Below are 17,823 nucleotides of genomic sequence, written 5' to 3'. Positions count from 1 at the left end.
AAGTCTTTTGGAGTCAGCTCAGATGATAAGTGCTGCATGTGGTAGGGGTGAGAAGCTTGTTCAGATAGATGGGTAGCTTGCCCAGAAAGTAATTGAAGGCAAGACAGGAAATGTGAAATTTGCACCTGGACACAAGTGATGACCAATTTAGTTCTTTGAGCATTTCGCAGTGATGTGTGTTGTAGTTGCATTGGAGAACAATGACATTTGTATGTCATTTCCAAGAATCCCTTGCTGCAGTGAAGCACTGCATGCTAAGAGAGAATGGTGGAATGTAGGATTGCAGACCTGTCTAATACAGGTGAATGTGCTCGCAAGTTATATTTTTAATTGTAGTAATCTTAAATACACAACACAAGATTTGGCTTTATACTGATGATATGTTGTTAACTTTAACAAATCCTGATCATACACTCACTGCAGAAACAGTATAAATAAATTATTGTTCAAATATATCTGGCTAAAATTAATATGACAGCATTTGAAACAATATATCTTTCTATATATTGTTTGTGACAAATTTACAGGATTGTTTCCAAATTTAATTGGTGCTCTCAAAAATAAAATATCTTGGAATATTCATTAGTGCACATTTGGAGAAAATACATTAAACTTTGAAATGTTTAATAGAATATATTACACATTTGACAGATGGTATATAATACACTTATCCCTATTAGGTAAACTTAACCTAATACAAATGAATATTGCTGCTCGCATAAATTATCTTATAAGTATGATTCCAATTATGTGTATCAGCTGTGTGTCAAGCAGATTCAATTGAAGTGATATAGAGTGTCACTTAATAAACTTGTTTATCAATTTTAATACATTTGGCAGAATGTTCTAAGCCACAGTAGGTTTTAGCCTTCTCAGTAGAGATGTATGAATCTGTTCCACTTTGTTTTAAAAAAACATTAGGCAATTTAATAAAGACATGTACCTGAAATTAAGAGTTCAAGGAACCTCTTTTTGAAGTTTGCTATCAATATTTTGACATTATGTTTCACAAATAGTGACAAATCAGGCGCTCCCACAGTAAATATTAAGTGTTACAAGTGCAAAAGTGAAGTAAAGTGATAATGCTATTCACTATATAGACAACATATAATGTGCCATAATACTTGTGCAAAAAGTGAAAAAATTGACAAAATCATTGAAAAAATAGAGTTGCAACTCCTTGCTCAAAACCTCTGGTAGGGAGTGTCTTCGCTGGTCCCAGGAAAGCTGAAATGTTCTTCGAAATCCGAGGAGAGCATGGGAGAGAGTCAACAAAAAAGAGAAGAATCTAAGTGTAGGTGTCTTGATTATTCTGTGAATATTTGAGTCTTGGTCTTATACAATGCTTATTCACAGTGTAGTGGGTGTTTAAATCGTTAAACCGTGTTTACTGGATTAACTACCAATTATCTCCGTTAATAAATTCCTCTGATTTAATTGCATTAGCATCTAGACATGCATTATACAGATCTTAAAATGTAAACTTTGTAATTAAATAGCAATTGGAATAATCAATTCCTCTATTAGCTATTATGTAGTAAGAGATTGTCACTTTTAGATGATTGAGTCTCAGATGTTCCTATCTTAGTGTCCATATATGTGTGTACTCTTATTGTTAAAACCAACCAGCACTTTAGGGATCAGTATTTATTATGAGTTTTTTTTTTATTATTAAATATTACCAATTAGCAGCAGTATATATTGAATGATGTATGAGGGGGGTGGCATACTCCTGATGAAGCCAATTCATTGGCGAAACACGTAGAGTCGTCACAGTTACCAGGCCTCAGAAGCACTCACAGATGCGTTGTACAGCCCTAAACCGAAAGTGACGCTTTGGAAAAATGGATGTGATATGATGGAGCCCACGAAAATGCCAGCAAGGAAGTCAGCAGCGTGGGAAGGCTTCCAAGGCCACTGAGGTGATCGCGAGTGGTGAGGAGACAAACCACCTATGATGTTAATATTGTTGTAAACATGCTTTTATTTTCGTACACATTGTAAGTACGGTTCTTATTCTTTTATAATATAAAATCTTTATACTGTACATTGATCTGCGCTATGGTACATTCTCTTTTATACTGTGGTACATCTCTTCTGAATCCACACAAGCAAGTTTACCACAGTTTTGGAGTTGCGATTTAAACACCATCTACACTGTGACTAGGCATTATATAAGAGCAATGACTCTCAAATATTCACAGAATAATCAAGACACCTACACTTAGATTCTTCTCTTTTTTTGTTAACTCTCTCCAATTCTCCCCCTGGATTTCGAAGAACATTCCTGGATTTGTAGACAGTGGAGATATATTATGGCAACATGGGTTAAACCTGTTATAAATTTCAATTTGTCTTCAAATACAGCTGTAGTATAAAATATGAAATACAAATCTGCACCTTTAGAAAAACAATAATAATAATATTAAAACAAACTGAACAGAAAATGTAATTGTGTGAAGGAGCTCAAATACAGTAGCTGGCCTTTAGTGTTGATGTTGAATTAAACTTGAATTTGTGTGTATTGAACACAAAGTTAGATTTAAAGATATAGCAAGACTTACTGTCCTCAGCATTGTGGACCAATAAGCAAAAGTCTGCAGTGCCGGGGTCAGTATTGGCTGCAATGGAGCTGCAGAGAGTTGATTCTTCTTAATGGGATCCCCCGTAGCATTAATCATTCGGTCCCATGACCACCACGGTCACGTGACCACGCAGTGAGAACGCAGACACAAAGTCTTGCTACATCTGTATGCAATGTTCAGGTATTATGTTAACATGAATTTTTGTTGCAGACTGTATTCTATGAATTTTTTTTTTCATTAGGAAAAATTTTGGATGAAATAGACAAAAGTAATCTTCAGGACAATACACTTGTGTACTTCACATCTGATAACGGTGCACACCTGGAGGAAATTTCTTCTTCAGGACAAGCCCATGGAGGACGGAATGGAATCTATAAAGGTAATTCTCTCCCCCCAAAAAAGTGAATGAATATACTGTATACCTTTCTATTTAAACATGTCTAAAATACTGTGATTTTTCATCATGTGCTGGTTTCTCAATCTATGGGAACCGATAATAAAAAAAGTTCTAATGTTTTGCAGAACAAAAATGGGCCAATTTTGCATGATTCACAATCTTGGGTGAAAATGGCACACATCTCTAATTATGAGCAATAATCTCTGTAATCAAGGCAATAGATCAAGTTTACAGAATTGCACCATAAAAAATATAGAATAATAGGGAGTGAAGGGGGGAAAGGATGGTAAGCTCTAGCTACTGTCTGTGATACGGTGCCAGGGGTGAGAGGATCATTGAACGTACAAAGTACCTGCCTAAACAAGTAAGAGAACCCCTTTTCAACAAGCACTCATATTGGGATTGATACAAGAAAGTTAATTAAAAATACCTTTATTAGTGTATATGGGTAAAATAAGTGAAGTACATAAACACTCAACACAATTAAAATACGTATTAAACTAAATGTCTCTAAGTCTGAATCGTAGACTACTAGAGGTTGGTATTTGAAGGAATATGATGTATCTGGCACCATGTGCAATAAAGAGTTTTGATATCGCAGTGTAAATTGGATAGGGTGCCTCAGTGTGATGTGTGTATTGTTGTTGAAAGGGTCTGGTGTGTGTTACATAAGTAGAGGTGTCAATCACACCGCTTTCAAATCACATCTGATTAATATGTGGTTCAATGGTAGTCTGTAAAGTGTAATATAGCTAGTACATTACTGGCCAGACCAACATTGTATATGCTGATTATGGCCTAGTGGGAGTCGATTGTTAAAGAGACCACCAAAGGGTTAATATATATCCTTCAATGCAACGCTGGATAAATTAAAATGTCAAAGAAAAAGGCTACTATGTAGCTAGGGGTGGTGAGGCTATATTGTGGGAACTATTACTGTGTATCAATGTTATAGTTGGTTCCCCCTGGTCAGTAATTATTCCAAGGTTATAATAGCCTCACATGTGTTCAAACCAAATTAATGTAGTAAATAGATAAATACATAATGAAATGAATCACTGCTCGTATCCCCTGTGAAGGTGGCAAGTGTGTATCTGAATAGGCTTGCTGGTATACAGATAGAAAAAACTGGCCAATTATAAACGGTTTACTTCAGCTGCCTATAGGACAAAAAGCACTCTATCTCTGCAGACTTAAGTGGATGGTTTCACATTTATCTTATAGGGCGAGTGCGCCCTGTCTGCTGGGTAGAGACACTAAGGTATTATAGAGATGGTGCCCTGCAGCCGCTCGGTAAAGTACCCCCTACAATACAGGGGTGCTGTTGGGGGCTGCTATCTCGGAGCGTTTAATCTCTGCTCACGAGTGGCGACATTTGTTGAGTTTCCGCCCGGCATGGTGTATTCATGAACACCGCTGTGAGTAAAGCTCGGAGCTCCACCCGGCAACTTTACTCACAGCGGTGTTCGTGGCCAGTTTTTTCTATCTGTATACCAGCAAGCCTATTCAGATACACACTTGCCACCTTCACAGGGGATACGAGCATTAATTTGGTTTGAACACATGAGGCTATTATAACCTTGGAATAATTACTGACCAGGGGGAACCAACTATAACATTGATACACAGTAATAGTTCCCACAATATAGCCTCACCACCCCTAGCTACATAGTAGCCTTTTTCTTTGACATTTTAATTTATCCAGCGTTGCATTGAAGGATATATATTAACCCTTTGGTGGTCTCTTTAACAATCGACTCCCACTAGGCCATAATCAGCATATACAATGTTGGTCTGGCCAGTAATGTACTAGCTATATTACACTTTACAGACTACCATTGAACCACATATTAATCAGATGTGATTTGAAAGCGGTGTGATTGACACCTCTACTTATGTAACACACACCAGACCCTTTCAACAACAATACACACATCACACTGAGGCACCCTATCCAATTTACACTGCGATATCAAAACTCTTTATTGCACATGGTGCCAGATACATCATATTCCTTCAAATACCAACCTCTAGTAGTCTACGATTCAGACTTAGAGACATTTAGTTTAATACGTATTTTAATTGTGTTGAGTGTTTATGTACTTCACTTATTTTACCCATATACACTAATAAAGGTATTTTTAATTAACTTTCTTGTATCAATCCCAATATGAATAAAAAATATAGAGTATAATCTGTAAATCCATACCCATGATAACTATCATGGTATAAAACATTTAGAAAATAAAAATAAAAGATTAGATGGCAAATTTATGCTGAATGTATGTAAAAAATCTTTTAAGAATAATTAAAAATACAGAATAGACCAGAGAAAGCACCTCACATTTTCTGAGTAATCAGAGGAAGTGTGTGGTTCCTGTTATATTTTATGTTTTAACAGATAATTGTAAACATCAAACATTAAATTTTTTGTAAATATGCAATAAATACCTCTACACTTCCTTTTTTTATTTTTAGTGCTGATCAGAGGAAGCTGAAGATGCTGGTTTGTTTGAAGGTTATTGTTGAATACTGGTTACTTTGATTTGTGCTATAAAATTGACCTTACAAAAATGTAAACGTGAACTTTCATTGATACAAACCTCATATGATAAACATACTTACTATCCTTGTTGCCCTAGAGAAAAATGCCGAGACTAGTAGCCCATGCACAGCCACAAGGACAGCAAGTCTTGCGACCTGGAATTATTAATGCTGCATGGTTCCATGCTTGAGAATGGGACCCCACAGTGGTAATCCTATTAATGGGCCATTTTGCAGGGAGACAATACTGCTACTCACCATTCAGATGAGCTGCACAGTCATGTACAGTAGGGTTCCTGCCTGCAGATGCCTCTGGTCATCTTGATCTGTATCCCAGCTGAAGGTAAGATATACAGGCTGTATTTCCATGTAGATGCCCTTATATTGGGCTCTACATCATGAGGGGGAGACTACAGTCTTGTCACTATAGTTGGTCCCCCTGTCCTATCCAGCACCTCTGGTGATGTAGATGGCTAAATTTGGCCATACAGACTCCCCTGCATGATTTAGAGCCCCATATAGATCCAGGGGGAGGGAAATACAGCCTGCATATCTTACCTTCAGCTAGCAGGGGCACTGATCCAGATGGCAGGCAGAGGTGGCTGCAAACAAGGACCAGAAATGGCTGCACAGCTCATCTGAAAGGTGAGCAGCAATATTTCTCTCCCTGCAAATGGACCATAAGGATTAATACTGTGGGGTCCCATTCAGAAGCATGAAACCCAGCTACATTAATCCTTCTGGGCAGCTTACTGCCCTTGGGGCTGCGAGATCTGTAACCACAATGTGGCCACAATGCAGCGGCACTGCAGTCACACCGGCACAGTGGAAATTGCAGCACCGAGGACAATAGGTCCTGCTAAATCTATAGAATTAGAGAACCCACTGGGAAATACGTTTCTTTACATTTCCTACTGCTACTTATTTCAAACAAAACTTACTTATGACATACTGTATGAGTTATATAAGCATTTTCTTTACACAAAAAAGAAAAGTAGAAATGTGTGTCTGGTTGCATCATTGATCTGATGAAGGTTCCAAGTTATTGACCCAAAATGTTAGCAGGAGACAATCTCTTTGTACTAAATTTGGACTGGATTAAGTTGTTACTACTGTACTACTATCGGGGGCAAACCCTGCTTTATATTCTGAATGGAACATTAAAATAAAATTAAATCTTTTTTTTTCTTTTTTTTGTACTGACTACAATTTTTATAGATTGTCAATATTGATAATGTATTGCATTTTTAGGAGGAAAATCTACTTCTTGGGAAGGAGGCATTCGTGTCCCAGGACTTCTCCGTTGGTCTGGAGTCATAGAAGCGGGTACCATTATTAATGAACCAACTAGTAACATGGACATTTTTCCCACAATTGTTAAACTTTCAGGCTCTACTCTACCACAAGACAGGTAATGTAATTGCATTCATTTACTTGACTTTGTTATATAGCAATTGCGTGTATCATGTACAGTATATGCAGATCTCCTGTGTACCTTAAAAGATGCAACTTTGTCAATCCAAATCCAATAACTCCACAAGCGGTACATTATGTTCTGTTTACAACAGGGTTTTCCTTTTTTCCGTTTCTTTCCTGATCATCCTATTGTAGTTTTATATTTTGTAGAGATTATTAGAAAAGAGAATATTCTAATTATTCTTTAAATGGCTGCCTTTGTGAATTCTTCTATGAACTATTCGTTTAATTTTGACATTACTTAATAATGTTTTCCTCAGTCATATTTGAATACTTCACCAAAAGTAGTATATTTGTTGTCATGCTTTTTGACCAATATTTGAAAAGCTTCTGAATAGTCTTAAATTATAAAACACCATGTAATAAAGATTAAGGGGTTATCAGTGGGAGTGTATGGATTTGAATGCAATTTCAATATATGCTGTTTAACAGGACAATACTTAAAAATACTGATACTCCATTTAAATTGCAGAATATTTCCAACAAAGGTAAAAACTCAATGACATTTAAAAGTAGTTTAACTTTCTGCAACTTTCTACTCTAAGACTTCCTTTTAGCCAAGTGGTAAAGTAAAGCTAAGCACTTTAAAACTTGACCTGCTTTACCCTTCCAATTCAAAGTTAAATTAATTTGCAGTTGAATTAGTTCATCAAAGTGCATTAGAGCATTTTCTTAGCATTTTCTTAGCATTCCAAATGTTACGTTGTTACAACAGCAGGGTCACTTCTAATTGTGTGCTGCAGGAGTGGAGCACCAGCTGACAGTCTGCTACTTTTGCTCAAGTGCATTGAAGATGCACTCCAAAGTTTATGATTTATTGAATGTATTTATGAATCATAGAAACAACGATGTGCAAAAAGGAATACTGTAGCAACTAAAAGGTATTCAATTTTTATTTTCTGTATGTTAACATTTAGACTGCTAGGGTTCGGGGCCAACAGACCTCAGCAACCTTTGGGTCATATGATTGCTCCAGGAGAATTCACATGACAGGAACAGACCCAGGACAGGTGAAATATAAATGGCGATGGGGCTCCACTTCTGTTTCCATTGGGCTGGCCACTGAGCCCTAAGGCTACGCTTATTGTGACGACGACGGCGACGTCAGGCTGCGGTGCTAAAAACAATCAAATTGAGATGACTTCCAGCAATCGTGACCAAGCCGTCGCTCTGTCGCGTCACGCTTACTATAAGCACATGCGACGGCGGCAATGCATTTGTTTTGACACAACTTCGCGTCGCAGTCTCCGGCACTATAATCACAGCCAGCAAATGCTCATAACATACCCGGTAGGTTGTAAGGGCCTCTGGTGTGCCAGGACCAATACTGTACCAGGTATGTTACATTTTACAGATAAATGACGTATGTCAATGAGTGCTGCTGTGCTACAGCATTTTTAAAGTCTTGTTATGTACTGTAGCACAGTGATCCTGTAGGAGTGCAACCCAAATAACAAGATACAATGTACTGTATACAGGTACTGTCCATCCCTAACAAAAACAGTACAGATATAAAAAAACATCTTTGTCAATTGTAAGGAGTAAAAATGTAAAAGAAAAAAGTTGTCCAAAATTTTTTCCATACTCATAGCTACATTATATCTACTGTGGATGTGTGACTGTCTTCAAATGTGCTCTGCAAAATATTTTACTTTTTTTTCTTAAATTTTAAATTTTACTAATTTTTCATGGAAACTCACATTGCTCACAATGTTGCCAATTTTCTCCGCATTGTGCCACGTTTGATGCTTGGTGAATTATTTTTGAAAAGCTAGATGATTTTCGCTTAGTTGTTTAATACAAAAATGTCACCTGGTTCGTGATCTTCATTGTACATTTGGTAGATCTCTCTTTAAAACTACTCTCCATACAAGATCATTTTCTTATATTGTTTTTTTTTGTTTCAAATGTTTTTATTAGGCATTTATACATTGTACATACATTTAAACATAGCTTTAGCCTAATACAAGGTTTTTTCTTTTTACACACCAACAGTCTCGCTGCGGCTCCGGTCCTACTAACAGACCAGGGAGGACAGGCGAGAGAGAGCTAAAGAGAGAAAGAGAACAGGGGGAGAAAAAGAAAAAGGGAGGGGGGGGGGAGGCCTTCCCTCCTCTACCAGCCAACCAAACGTACTCTGTCCAGTCTCTTTTTTGCTAGTTATTTATTTCTCTCCTAATAAAGGATAGGGACTTCTATCCTGTGGGTTGGATCAGCCATGGTTCCCAAATTTTATAAAAGGACATTGTGGATCTCTTCAAAAGGCGGAGAGTTTTTCCATGAGCATTTCTTCATGGATCCTTTTTTTTACTGTTTGCTTGGGGGGGGGGGAGTTGGGGGGCGATACCTTCTTCCACGAGGCGGCCACCGCACATCTAGTCGCTGTAAGAATTAAGGAGATTCATTTTCTTTTTGTGCGGTCAGCAACCTCTATTGCCCTGGCCAACAAGTAGGTTACCGGTTCAATGGGTATAGTGAGGTCTGTGACCTCTTTTATTACAGTTTGTATGGTTGGCCAATATTGCGTGATCAGACCACGTAATTGGGCCTATGTCCGACTTGCACGCAGCCACTAGGATATTCTTAGCTACTAGGAAATAGTCTATCCGAGAATAGGTCTGGTGAGGTGCCAAATAAAAGGTGTAGTCCCGCTGGCCCTGGTGCTGGGATCTCCAGACATCCACTAGCGAGAAATATTTTATAATCCCCTAAACCTTTTCCCTATTTGTTGGGAGAGTGTTGTATGGGGGCGACCCATGGTGGATGATTTGTCATCAGTGGGGTTCAGGACCATGTTTAGGTCTCCACCAACCAATACTGATGATACAGTAAATATGCCGGGTCAATGTTCTCGAGAACTGTTCTGAGGAATTCGGTTTGATTCTTGTTAGGAGCATAGATGTTGATCAGAGCAATCGTTGAACCAGCTAGCGAGCCGTATACCACTAGAAATCTACCCTCTGGGTCCACTGTTGTTTTGACATGATTGAATGGTGCTCCCTGTCGGAGTATAATAGCTACTCCCTTTTTTTTTACTACTAAATGATGCAAAATAGCTCATTGGGAACACTTTTTTGAATACATTTGGTGGGTTTTGGGATGTGAAGTGGGTTTCCTGCAAGAAGATATATCGCCCCCTGACCTTTTGAGGTCTTGGAGGGCCAGCCTCCTTTTCCTGTTATTTTGTAGGCTCTTTACATTTAGGGAGATTATTTTAATTGAGGCCGGGTTAGCCATTGGGTTTTTGTGTTAAAGTGAACCATGTGACCTTTCCTTTCCCACCTGGAAGGTCGTGCCTTAAGGATATAGTTATTAGTTTTTGCCCCAGCAAACATATGTGGTAGGCCTGAGTTGCGTGCATTCTTGATCTAGTGTACCTTGGAGGAGGATGGGGGAGGGGGGTGGAAGGAAGGAGACAGAGAAAAGTTCTGCTGGGACAGAACCAGCAGATAGAGAGCTGTAGAAATTAGGTATACCTGAGACCTTAGTAACATGGAGCTGGTCCAATGGGTGACCAGCGTTTTAGGCAAAGTGGCCCTTTGGGGCCCAGACCCTCTAATACAGCCAGCTTAAGATTTCCCCCCCTTGCTTTTGTATTCACATTTAAGGATTTTCATGTGATTCACTCAGGAGGGGGGTGGTGGTGGGGGGGGAGGAGAGAGGGGGAGAGAGAGGGGGGAGGGGAGAGGGGGAGTGGAGGGGGGACGGAGGGGGAGTCAATCTGGATATCTGGAACAACGTTTTCTTCAGTGGGAACTGTGTGTAACAACATACATAACATAACTATTTACAACAGTGATACATAACTTGGCAGCTGAACACCGTGGCATGACAGGCTTGGGTGGTAGTCTCTGTCGTTGAAATTCTCAGTCTCTTCCGTTCTATTGAGGGTGCGCAAGGGGAGCCTCTTGAGAGCTGGGAGAGGTATGGGAAAACCTGGGGGCATTTTGCATCATATACATATAGAGGGAGAATAGTCTGTTACTATTCGTATTGCACTTAACTCATATCTTGTGTTTTGACAGTGGGGGCAGGAGGTGGGACGGGGGTAGTTTGGGAGGGGGGAGGGGGGGACGGGAGGGGAGGGGGGAGAGGGGAGGGGGGAGGGGAGGAGGGAGGGGGGAGGGGAGGAGGGAGGGGGGAGTGGAGGCGGGAAGGGGGAGGGGGAAGGGGGAGGGGGAGGGAGGGAAGGGAGAGGGAGGGAGGGAAGGGAGAGGGAGGGGTTGCTTTTGGGAAGTTCTGCACTGGGATCTATGATTCACCACTTTACTTCTTGGTGAGACCTCCTGTTATTTTGTGGCCGTTACATAGCAATCTGGATACCTGGGATACTCTTGTCTGCCGTGAGGACTGTGACTTGCAACATACATAGCATAGTTATTTTCAACAGTACTGTTCCACTTATTAGCTAACACTGTGGCATGACAGCTTGGAGTAGCGAACTTTGCCGCTGAGACCCTCACTCTCTCCCGCTCAGTTGAGGGTGCGCAAGGGGACCCTCTCGGGAGCTGGGGGGTGTGGGGAAACCTGGGAGTATATTACATCTTATACATTTAGACTGCGATGAGGAACTGAACAACCAATCTTATTTACATAATATATCTGCGTTCTGATATGGCTGTCTCCCGTTGTGTGCCAGCCTTGAAAAGGGGATCAAGGGGAATCTCTTGCATTGTTAGTCATAGCAGGGATCAACATCTACATACAGTGTAAAGCATAGCAATATTGCCTCTTATGATCAAAACATTTTTATACAGTTATTTAGAACATATGAGCGGGGGGGGGGGAGCGGGAAGGGGACAGGGGGGGGGATTTACAGAGGTCGCATAGGTTATTGGTAATTGTCTAGTATACTTTTCGGCTGTCGCCATGTTTAAGGAACGTATACTATTTGCGGATTCATTTAGTATGTGTAAATTTATACAGTTTGAGCGTTTTTCCATGGTTTCGTCTCTCTTTGCGGCATAAGTTACTCACAAAGTGGCGGTCCCCGCTGGTGTTATGAGCCGGGTTTGAGAGGTTATAAGTACTCACGATTCTGTAGATCTTCCTACCCCATATTCTGGTGTAGAGCCGCCAGCCTCCGCAATCAATGTGGGCCGCGCGGGTGTAATTCCGGTGCAGGCCCATTTTAACCACCCTGTAGGGGAAAGCGCGGCAGTGGGAGGGGGAATGAAGACAGTGGAAGGGGGAAAAATAAAATAGATCTCCCTCTCCTTCAGCGCTTTCGACCATTGCCTGCGTGGCTTAGCTCTGGACTTTCTTTTGCGGGCGATACGCAGTTGCTCCGGCGCTTCGGGTTGGTCTCGGACGGGTTGGTGGTTACATCCAACTTTTCCCTAGCCGTTGGTATCACGAGCAAGGAGCTCCCGGTTGACGTATAGGGAGTGAAGGTCGGGTCTTTTGCTGATAGCTGCGCTTTCACCTCCAGAGCTGTTGCTTGTCTTGGGCGGTGTCTGCGTGGTCTTGATCCATGCTGCGGCCTGCCTCGGATGGCTTCTTCTTTGCTCTCACGGGTTCTTCAGTCAACGTGACTTGATCCTGGTGAGCTTGACGGGGTAGTAACAGGTAACCAGGAACAGGGAATTACAGGTAAGTTAACCTTATTTTTTTTTTTGTTGCTTTTGTCCTGCCAGCCTCTCTGAGGCTCTGACTGGTAGTTCATCAGTCTCTGATCTGTGGGGCTCAGATGTTTCCTAATGCCAAGGGGGGGATGCAGGCCTAGAGCAAGGGCTAGTTGGGACATTTCTGAGGGGTGTTTGATGGCATGAAACTTTCCGTTTTTATGCACAATGAGTTTAAACAGATAAACCCACTTATACTTTATTTCATTCTCCCTCAGCAGTGTAGTTAGCGGCTTCAGGTCCCTTCGCTTATTGACTGTTATTTTTTCAAGGTCGTTGTAGACCTGCAAGGAATCATCCTGGAACTTAATAGGCTCCTTTGCTCTGCAGGCCTCCGTGAGCCTTTCCTTGGTTATACTGTATACCGGTGCAGGCGAACTATGACGTCCCTTGCATGATTCGGGCCGTCTGACCGCGGACCGAGAGCACGGTGGGCCCTGTCCATTTCGAGATCCTTTTTGTCTAGGTCATCGCATAGTGAGGAAAACAGGTCCATAAGATAGGGCTTTAATTGACCCGGGAGGATAGACTCAGGGATGCCACGGATCCTTATATTTTGGCGTCTGTCGCAGTTTTCTTGATCCTCTAGGCTGTCTTTTACGTTGCTGACTTCCAAGCCCAGCCTGAAGATTTCATCGTCTGCAGCCGTTTGCACTTGCAGGGACTCCTCCAATTTGACCTCAAGCGCAGAGGTTCACTCCGTCAGGCCTGTAATATCTTGCCTGAGCTCTGTCACAACCGCTTTCAAATCCTCCTGTATCGATATATGAAGCTTTGTCAGCATCGATGTCATTAATTCTTGCATGTATTCCCTTGTGAGGCTCACTTCAGGGTTCTGTGTGTCTGCCTCTCGTTCCTGATCCGAGGCCTGTTGTTTTGCACCGCATGCGCTCGCTGTACCGGCACCATCTTGGTTTTTAGCACTCACTTCGGCATTCTTTTGTGGAGGAGTGAAAAACTTTGTAACCCCCTGGGTAAGTTGCACTTTCTGTCGATTTGCCATTTCTGTGCATTGAGCAGACCAGGGTGATCGTTTTTGGGGTCGAAAAGTGGGGGGGAAATCTCTTTTAATTGTAGTTATTCATGAGGGTCTGTGGAGCTCCTCTCTCACACGACCTTCCTTGTCGACATCCTGGACACTCCCCCTTCTTATATTGTTTTTTAACAATTTCTTAAACTACAGTAGGTGTAAAACCACCCTGTACTTATCAGTAGAAGCCCCCTGATGTTGAAAAAACATCAGTTTTGAAGCTCACTAAAGAAGAGTTTTTATTCCCCAGAAACCTAAGACCCTTGATGTGATTATCTTCTGAAAAGGTTGCTCAATTGGGTCCCCACTTTCCTCCCTACTGATTGTAACACTACAGTATAAATAAATAATTAAAAGTACAACCTAGATAGTACAACAGATATTTACCATTAATAAATAATAATAGCATGTTCTTATATAGCGCTGCTAGTTGTACGCAGTGGTTTACAGAGACATTTTGCAGGCACAGGTCCCTGCCCCGTGGAGCTTACAATCTATGTTTTTTTTTGTGCCTGAGATAAAGTGACTTGCCCAAGGTCACAAGGAGCTGACGCCAGGAATTGAACCAGGCTCCCCTGCAAGAATCTCAGTGTCAGTCAGTGTCTTTACTCACTGAGCCACTCCTTCTCCCTAATCTGTTTAACAAAGCATTTTCTGATAACGGACAAGGTCTTAATTGAAGACACCCTATGATATTAGTGATAATTATAAATAAAAAAAAACTTTCTCGACTGTATGCCAGAATAGACAGATTTTATTGGAATATCGTTGTTGCTAATATATATATATATATATATATATATATATATATATTGTGACAAACGCCCCTCTTTTGTAGTGCTGACGTCTGTCTGGGTTCTTCCCGACACAGTCTTCTAGGGTTAATTATACAACAAACAGGATCATGCAAAGTATTATGCTGCTTCTGCCTGCTTTATTTTCATCCAAGTAAGGTACTGCAGCTTTAACATGTGAAGGTTAGAGGTACTCAGATACTTTCATTCAGCAGTTCACACATTTCAGTGTTACAATATTTCCCACACTGTTATTTCAAGAAATAAAACCAAAATCATATAAGCAAAATCCTATCCCTTTCAGGGATCTAACTACACATCAGAATTAGTCTCTCTAACAGCTGCTGGCCAACTAAACTGGTTCCCCAGCTTAAAACAATGCTCTTTCATTTAGGGTCACAAGATACAGCACAGTCTTTTAGCAACAGCAATAACCATTTGTTTTGTCTTATCTGTTCGTGGTGTCCAGGCAAATCCTCTGGTACTGTGATACTTGGAGGGGCCGTCAACCCCGACACTGGATGCAGGGGAGCAGCGATACCCCCAGCCTCCAGGCTCTAAGGAGAGAGAGTGAAATGCAAACCTCTCTGCTCTAAATACCTGTGCATGTGATTAGAAGAGCAGGTGAGGGAGAACTAGAGCCATTGTAATCTGTGGTCTGGATTTTCCATCCAGCTGCCTGAGTTAATGGGAAGCTGTGGAACGGATCATTTGTAACTATTCCTGCACTTTCTGCTCTAAAATGGGGCAGAAAGCTGCCTAACATCTTTGGACTATGTCACATATCCCCCTCCCCAGCTCACACCTACTGGGGTGAGCGGCCATGGACCTCACTGGGGTGAGCGTCCTACCTGAAATACTTAAGTTAATTCCCCAGTACAATATTAAACATTCACAACATGAATATTAACTTTTTTTTTTTTTTTCTCCACGGCAATTATGGACAATAGTTTTTGTCATAAGAGACTATACTTGGCAAACATATTTTGTTGCTCTATATTAGGGAACTATTTTGAAAAATAAATGTCTAGCACACATTCTTACAACCCAGGATATGCTAAATATATTCACAAAACCAGACAATTTCTATTACCTCCCTGGGTTTTCTACTCTATGAACCTCATATATTTACCAACAAAAAGGGCCATCAACCCTGTATATTAATTTGTAGTTTAGCTACATTTTCAACACAGAGAACCAATATAACATTGTAATATTGACAAAATGCTTATTCTAGAGGCCTAATATACCTTAACTACAATAGCTTATTTGCATAGTTAAGTGTCCGTGACATAGTCCACACGTGTAATAACAAAAAATATCGGTCAATTCCCCAAACACATTTTTTTTTTTCTTTGACTTCCAGTCCATTACATTTCCTGACTTTATTTCATAGGCTGCTGCAACCTGCAAATGACTGGACTGTTTCTTTAGCTTCTGACGCAACTCTGGGGCCGGATAGTCTTTGTCTTTATATTGTGGCCCAGGGTGGCGAGATCCGGAAAAATTCAAGGCCAGCGTTGACCTTCGTCGCTTTTGCTTTGCAACCTTTGAACCTTTATGGTACTTCTTACTGCCATGTATTTTCTCACGACCATCACTCTCAGAGATTTGGGATTTCCCCTCTGGGGCAATTATATGGTACTTAGAAGATGAAGCACTGATTACCTTGATGGGGCTCTCACTAACTCTGGCTGTACCCTGTGGCATTTTACCTTTGCAGCCGGCAGGCATGTAGTCTTGGGCCTCTCTTTCCTGAGGCCTACATTTATTCAGGCGAAAGTACCGCTGGATAACCAGTGACGCCTTTCTCAGGGTTTTATAGCGAATCCTGTTCTGTGTCATCCTAGTCAGAGACTGGATTTTTATAGTTGCTCCTTTCATAATGAGGAACCTGTTTCGTACCATGCGGGCACGGTAGAATGATTGAAGAACACAAGCTGCTTTATTCCGGCGATTAAACTGACGAATTTTCATCCCTCTGTAGGCAGCCTGTAGGATGATAGTTGCGGCGCGTTTACGCCGATAATTTTCTCTTTCCCTTCTTCCTTGGATAAGAGCTTTCCAGTGTTTCTGAATTATTTTAATGCTTTTCTCCTTTTTCAAAACGTTAAGTTCCTCCACGAGAGAATTCTGTTTTGTGCATACATGTCGCAATTCTGTTCTCAGAGCGTCCATTTCGTCCTGGTGCTGGCTCTGAGTGTGCATCAATGCATTCTGTAGTGCTTCCTGCACTTCTAATTTTTCCTGAGTCAACTGTTTCTTTACTTTTTCTGCTTGGACAGTCAAATCTGAATTTTCCAATTTCAGACTCTCATTTTCTTGCTTTACAGTCTCTAACTCACTTAGGGCAATCTCATGGGTTTGCTTCAACATTCCCAGCTCTGTGTTCAGACCGTGGCCCTCCAGGCGTGAGTTTTGCACCTCTGTGCTGAGTGCGTGAATCTCTTGTAGAGCTTTCCCGTATTTCTGTTTTAGGATAGTAATTACGGTGTTGGCCTTTTCCAGACTAGTCGTCACCTCTTCCAGCTCACTCCGTAAGAGAGACTCTGTTTTCTTCAAAGCCTCGTGCTCTTGTAAAGCTGGGAGTATACACCTCTGTAACTCTGCATTCGCTTCTTGCACCTTCTTATAACATTCTCGCTCCTTCCCCAAATCCTGCCACAGGACTTCATAATCTTGGCGGGCAGCTTGGAGTGCAGAAACCAAAGCCTCTTTATCCTGGTTCAAGGATTCAGCTTCCCTCTGCTCCTCCTTTTCCTTTGCCACTGTTCCCGTGACAATTCTGCCGGTCCCTCCGGTCTGCAGCACATCTCGGCGCCTTTCTGACGCATGTCCTGACAGCGCAGGTTCAAGTGGCTCGGTCACTTCCCCTGTGACTTGAGGAACAGTTTTCTTTTTCTTCTTCTTTCTCTTTGCTTTATTAGCTCCAGAGATATCAGTGGTACTGGGCACACACTCACTGGTATCAGCTTCCACATCTTGCTTGCACTCACAGGGCGTTGCTTGCTTTTGCAGCTGTTTGTCTTTGAAAATTTTGGGGCACACATCTTCCATGTGACCCACTTCACGACAGGTCCAGCACACCAAATTCACCTGTAGGTATGGCTCTCCTCCAGGGGCCACACACGAATCGTCATCATCATCATCGTATGGCCTGAAGGGACACTGTTTTGCATGATTATGTACATTACAAAACAAACATTTCAAGTCGGCCATTTTAGAAACCCGGTAGGGACAATTGCTAGCTGCAATTTCACTCACTTCAGCAACTTACATACAGCACTTGCTAGCTGCAAATTCACTCACTTCAGCAAAAGGCATTAGCTTTACAAACAGCACTTGCTAGATGCAATTTTTTTTTTTTCCTTTT

General features: G+C 41.3%; 1 protein-coding gene across 1 annotated transcript in view; it reads left to right on the top strand.

Moving 5' to 3' along the window:
- STS (steroid sulfatase) overlaps positions 1-17,823 on the top strand; it is a 372,501-nt gene that overhangs the window by 180,304 nt on the left and 174,374 nt on the right. Inside the window, exons 6-7 of the mRNA XM_075594564.1 lie at positions 2,827-2,964; positions 6,778-6,937. Coding sequence (XP_075450679.1) covers positions 2,827-2,964; positions 6,778-6,937 — 298 coding nt within the window. The remainder of the gene's footprint in view (positions 1-2,826; positions 2,965-6,777; positions 6,938-17,823) is intronic.

Source organism: Ascaphus truei, chromosome 3, assembly GCF_040206685.1.
Source record: "Ascaphus truei isolate aAscTru1 chromosome 3, aAscTru1.hap1, whole genome shotgun sequence".
Lineage (NCBI taxonomy): Eukaryota > Metazoa > Chordata > Amphibia > Anura > Ascaphidae > Ascaphus > Ascaphus truei.
The sequence above is the reverse complement of the archived record's forward strand: the minus strand, read 5'-3'. Positions and strand labels throughout refer to the sequence as shown.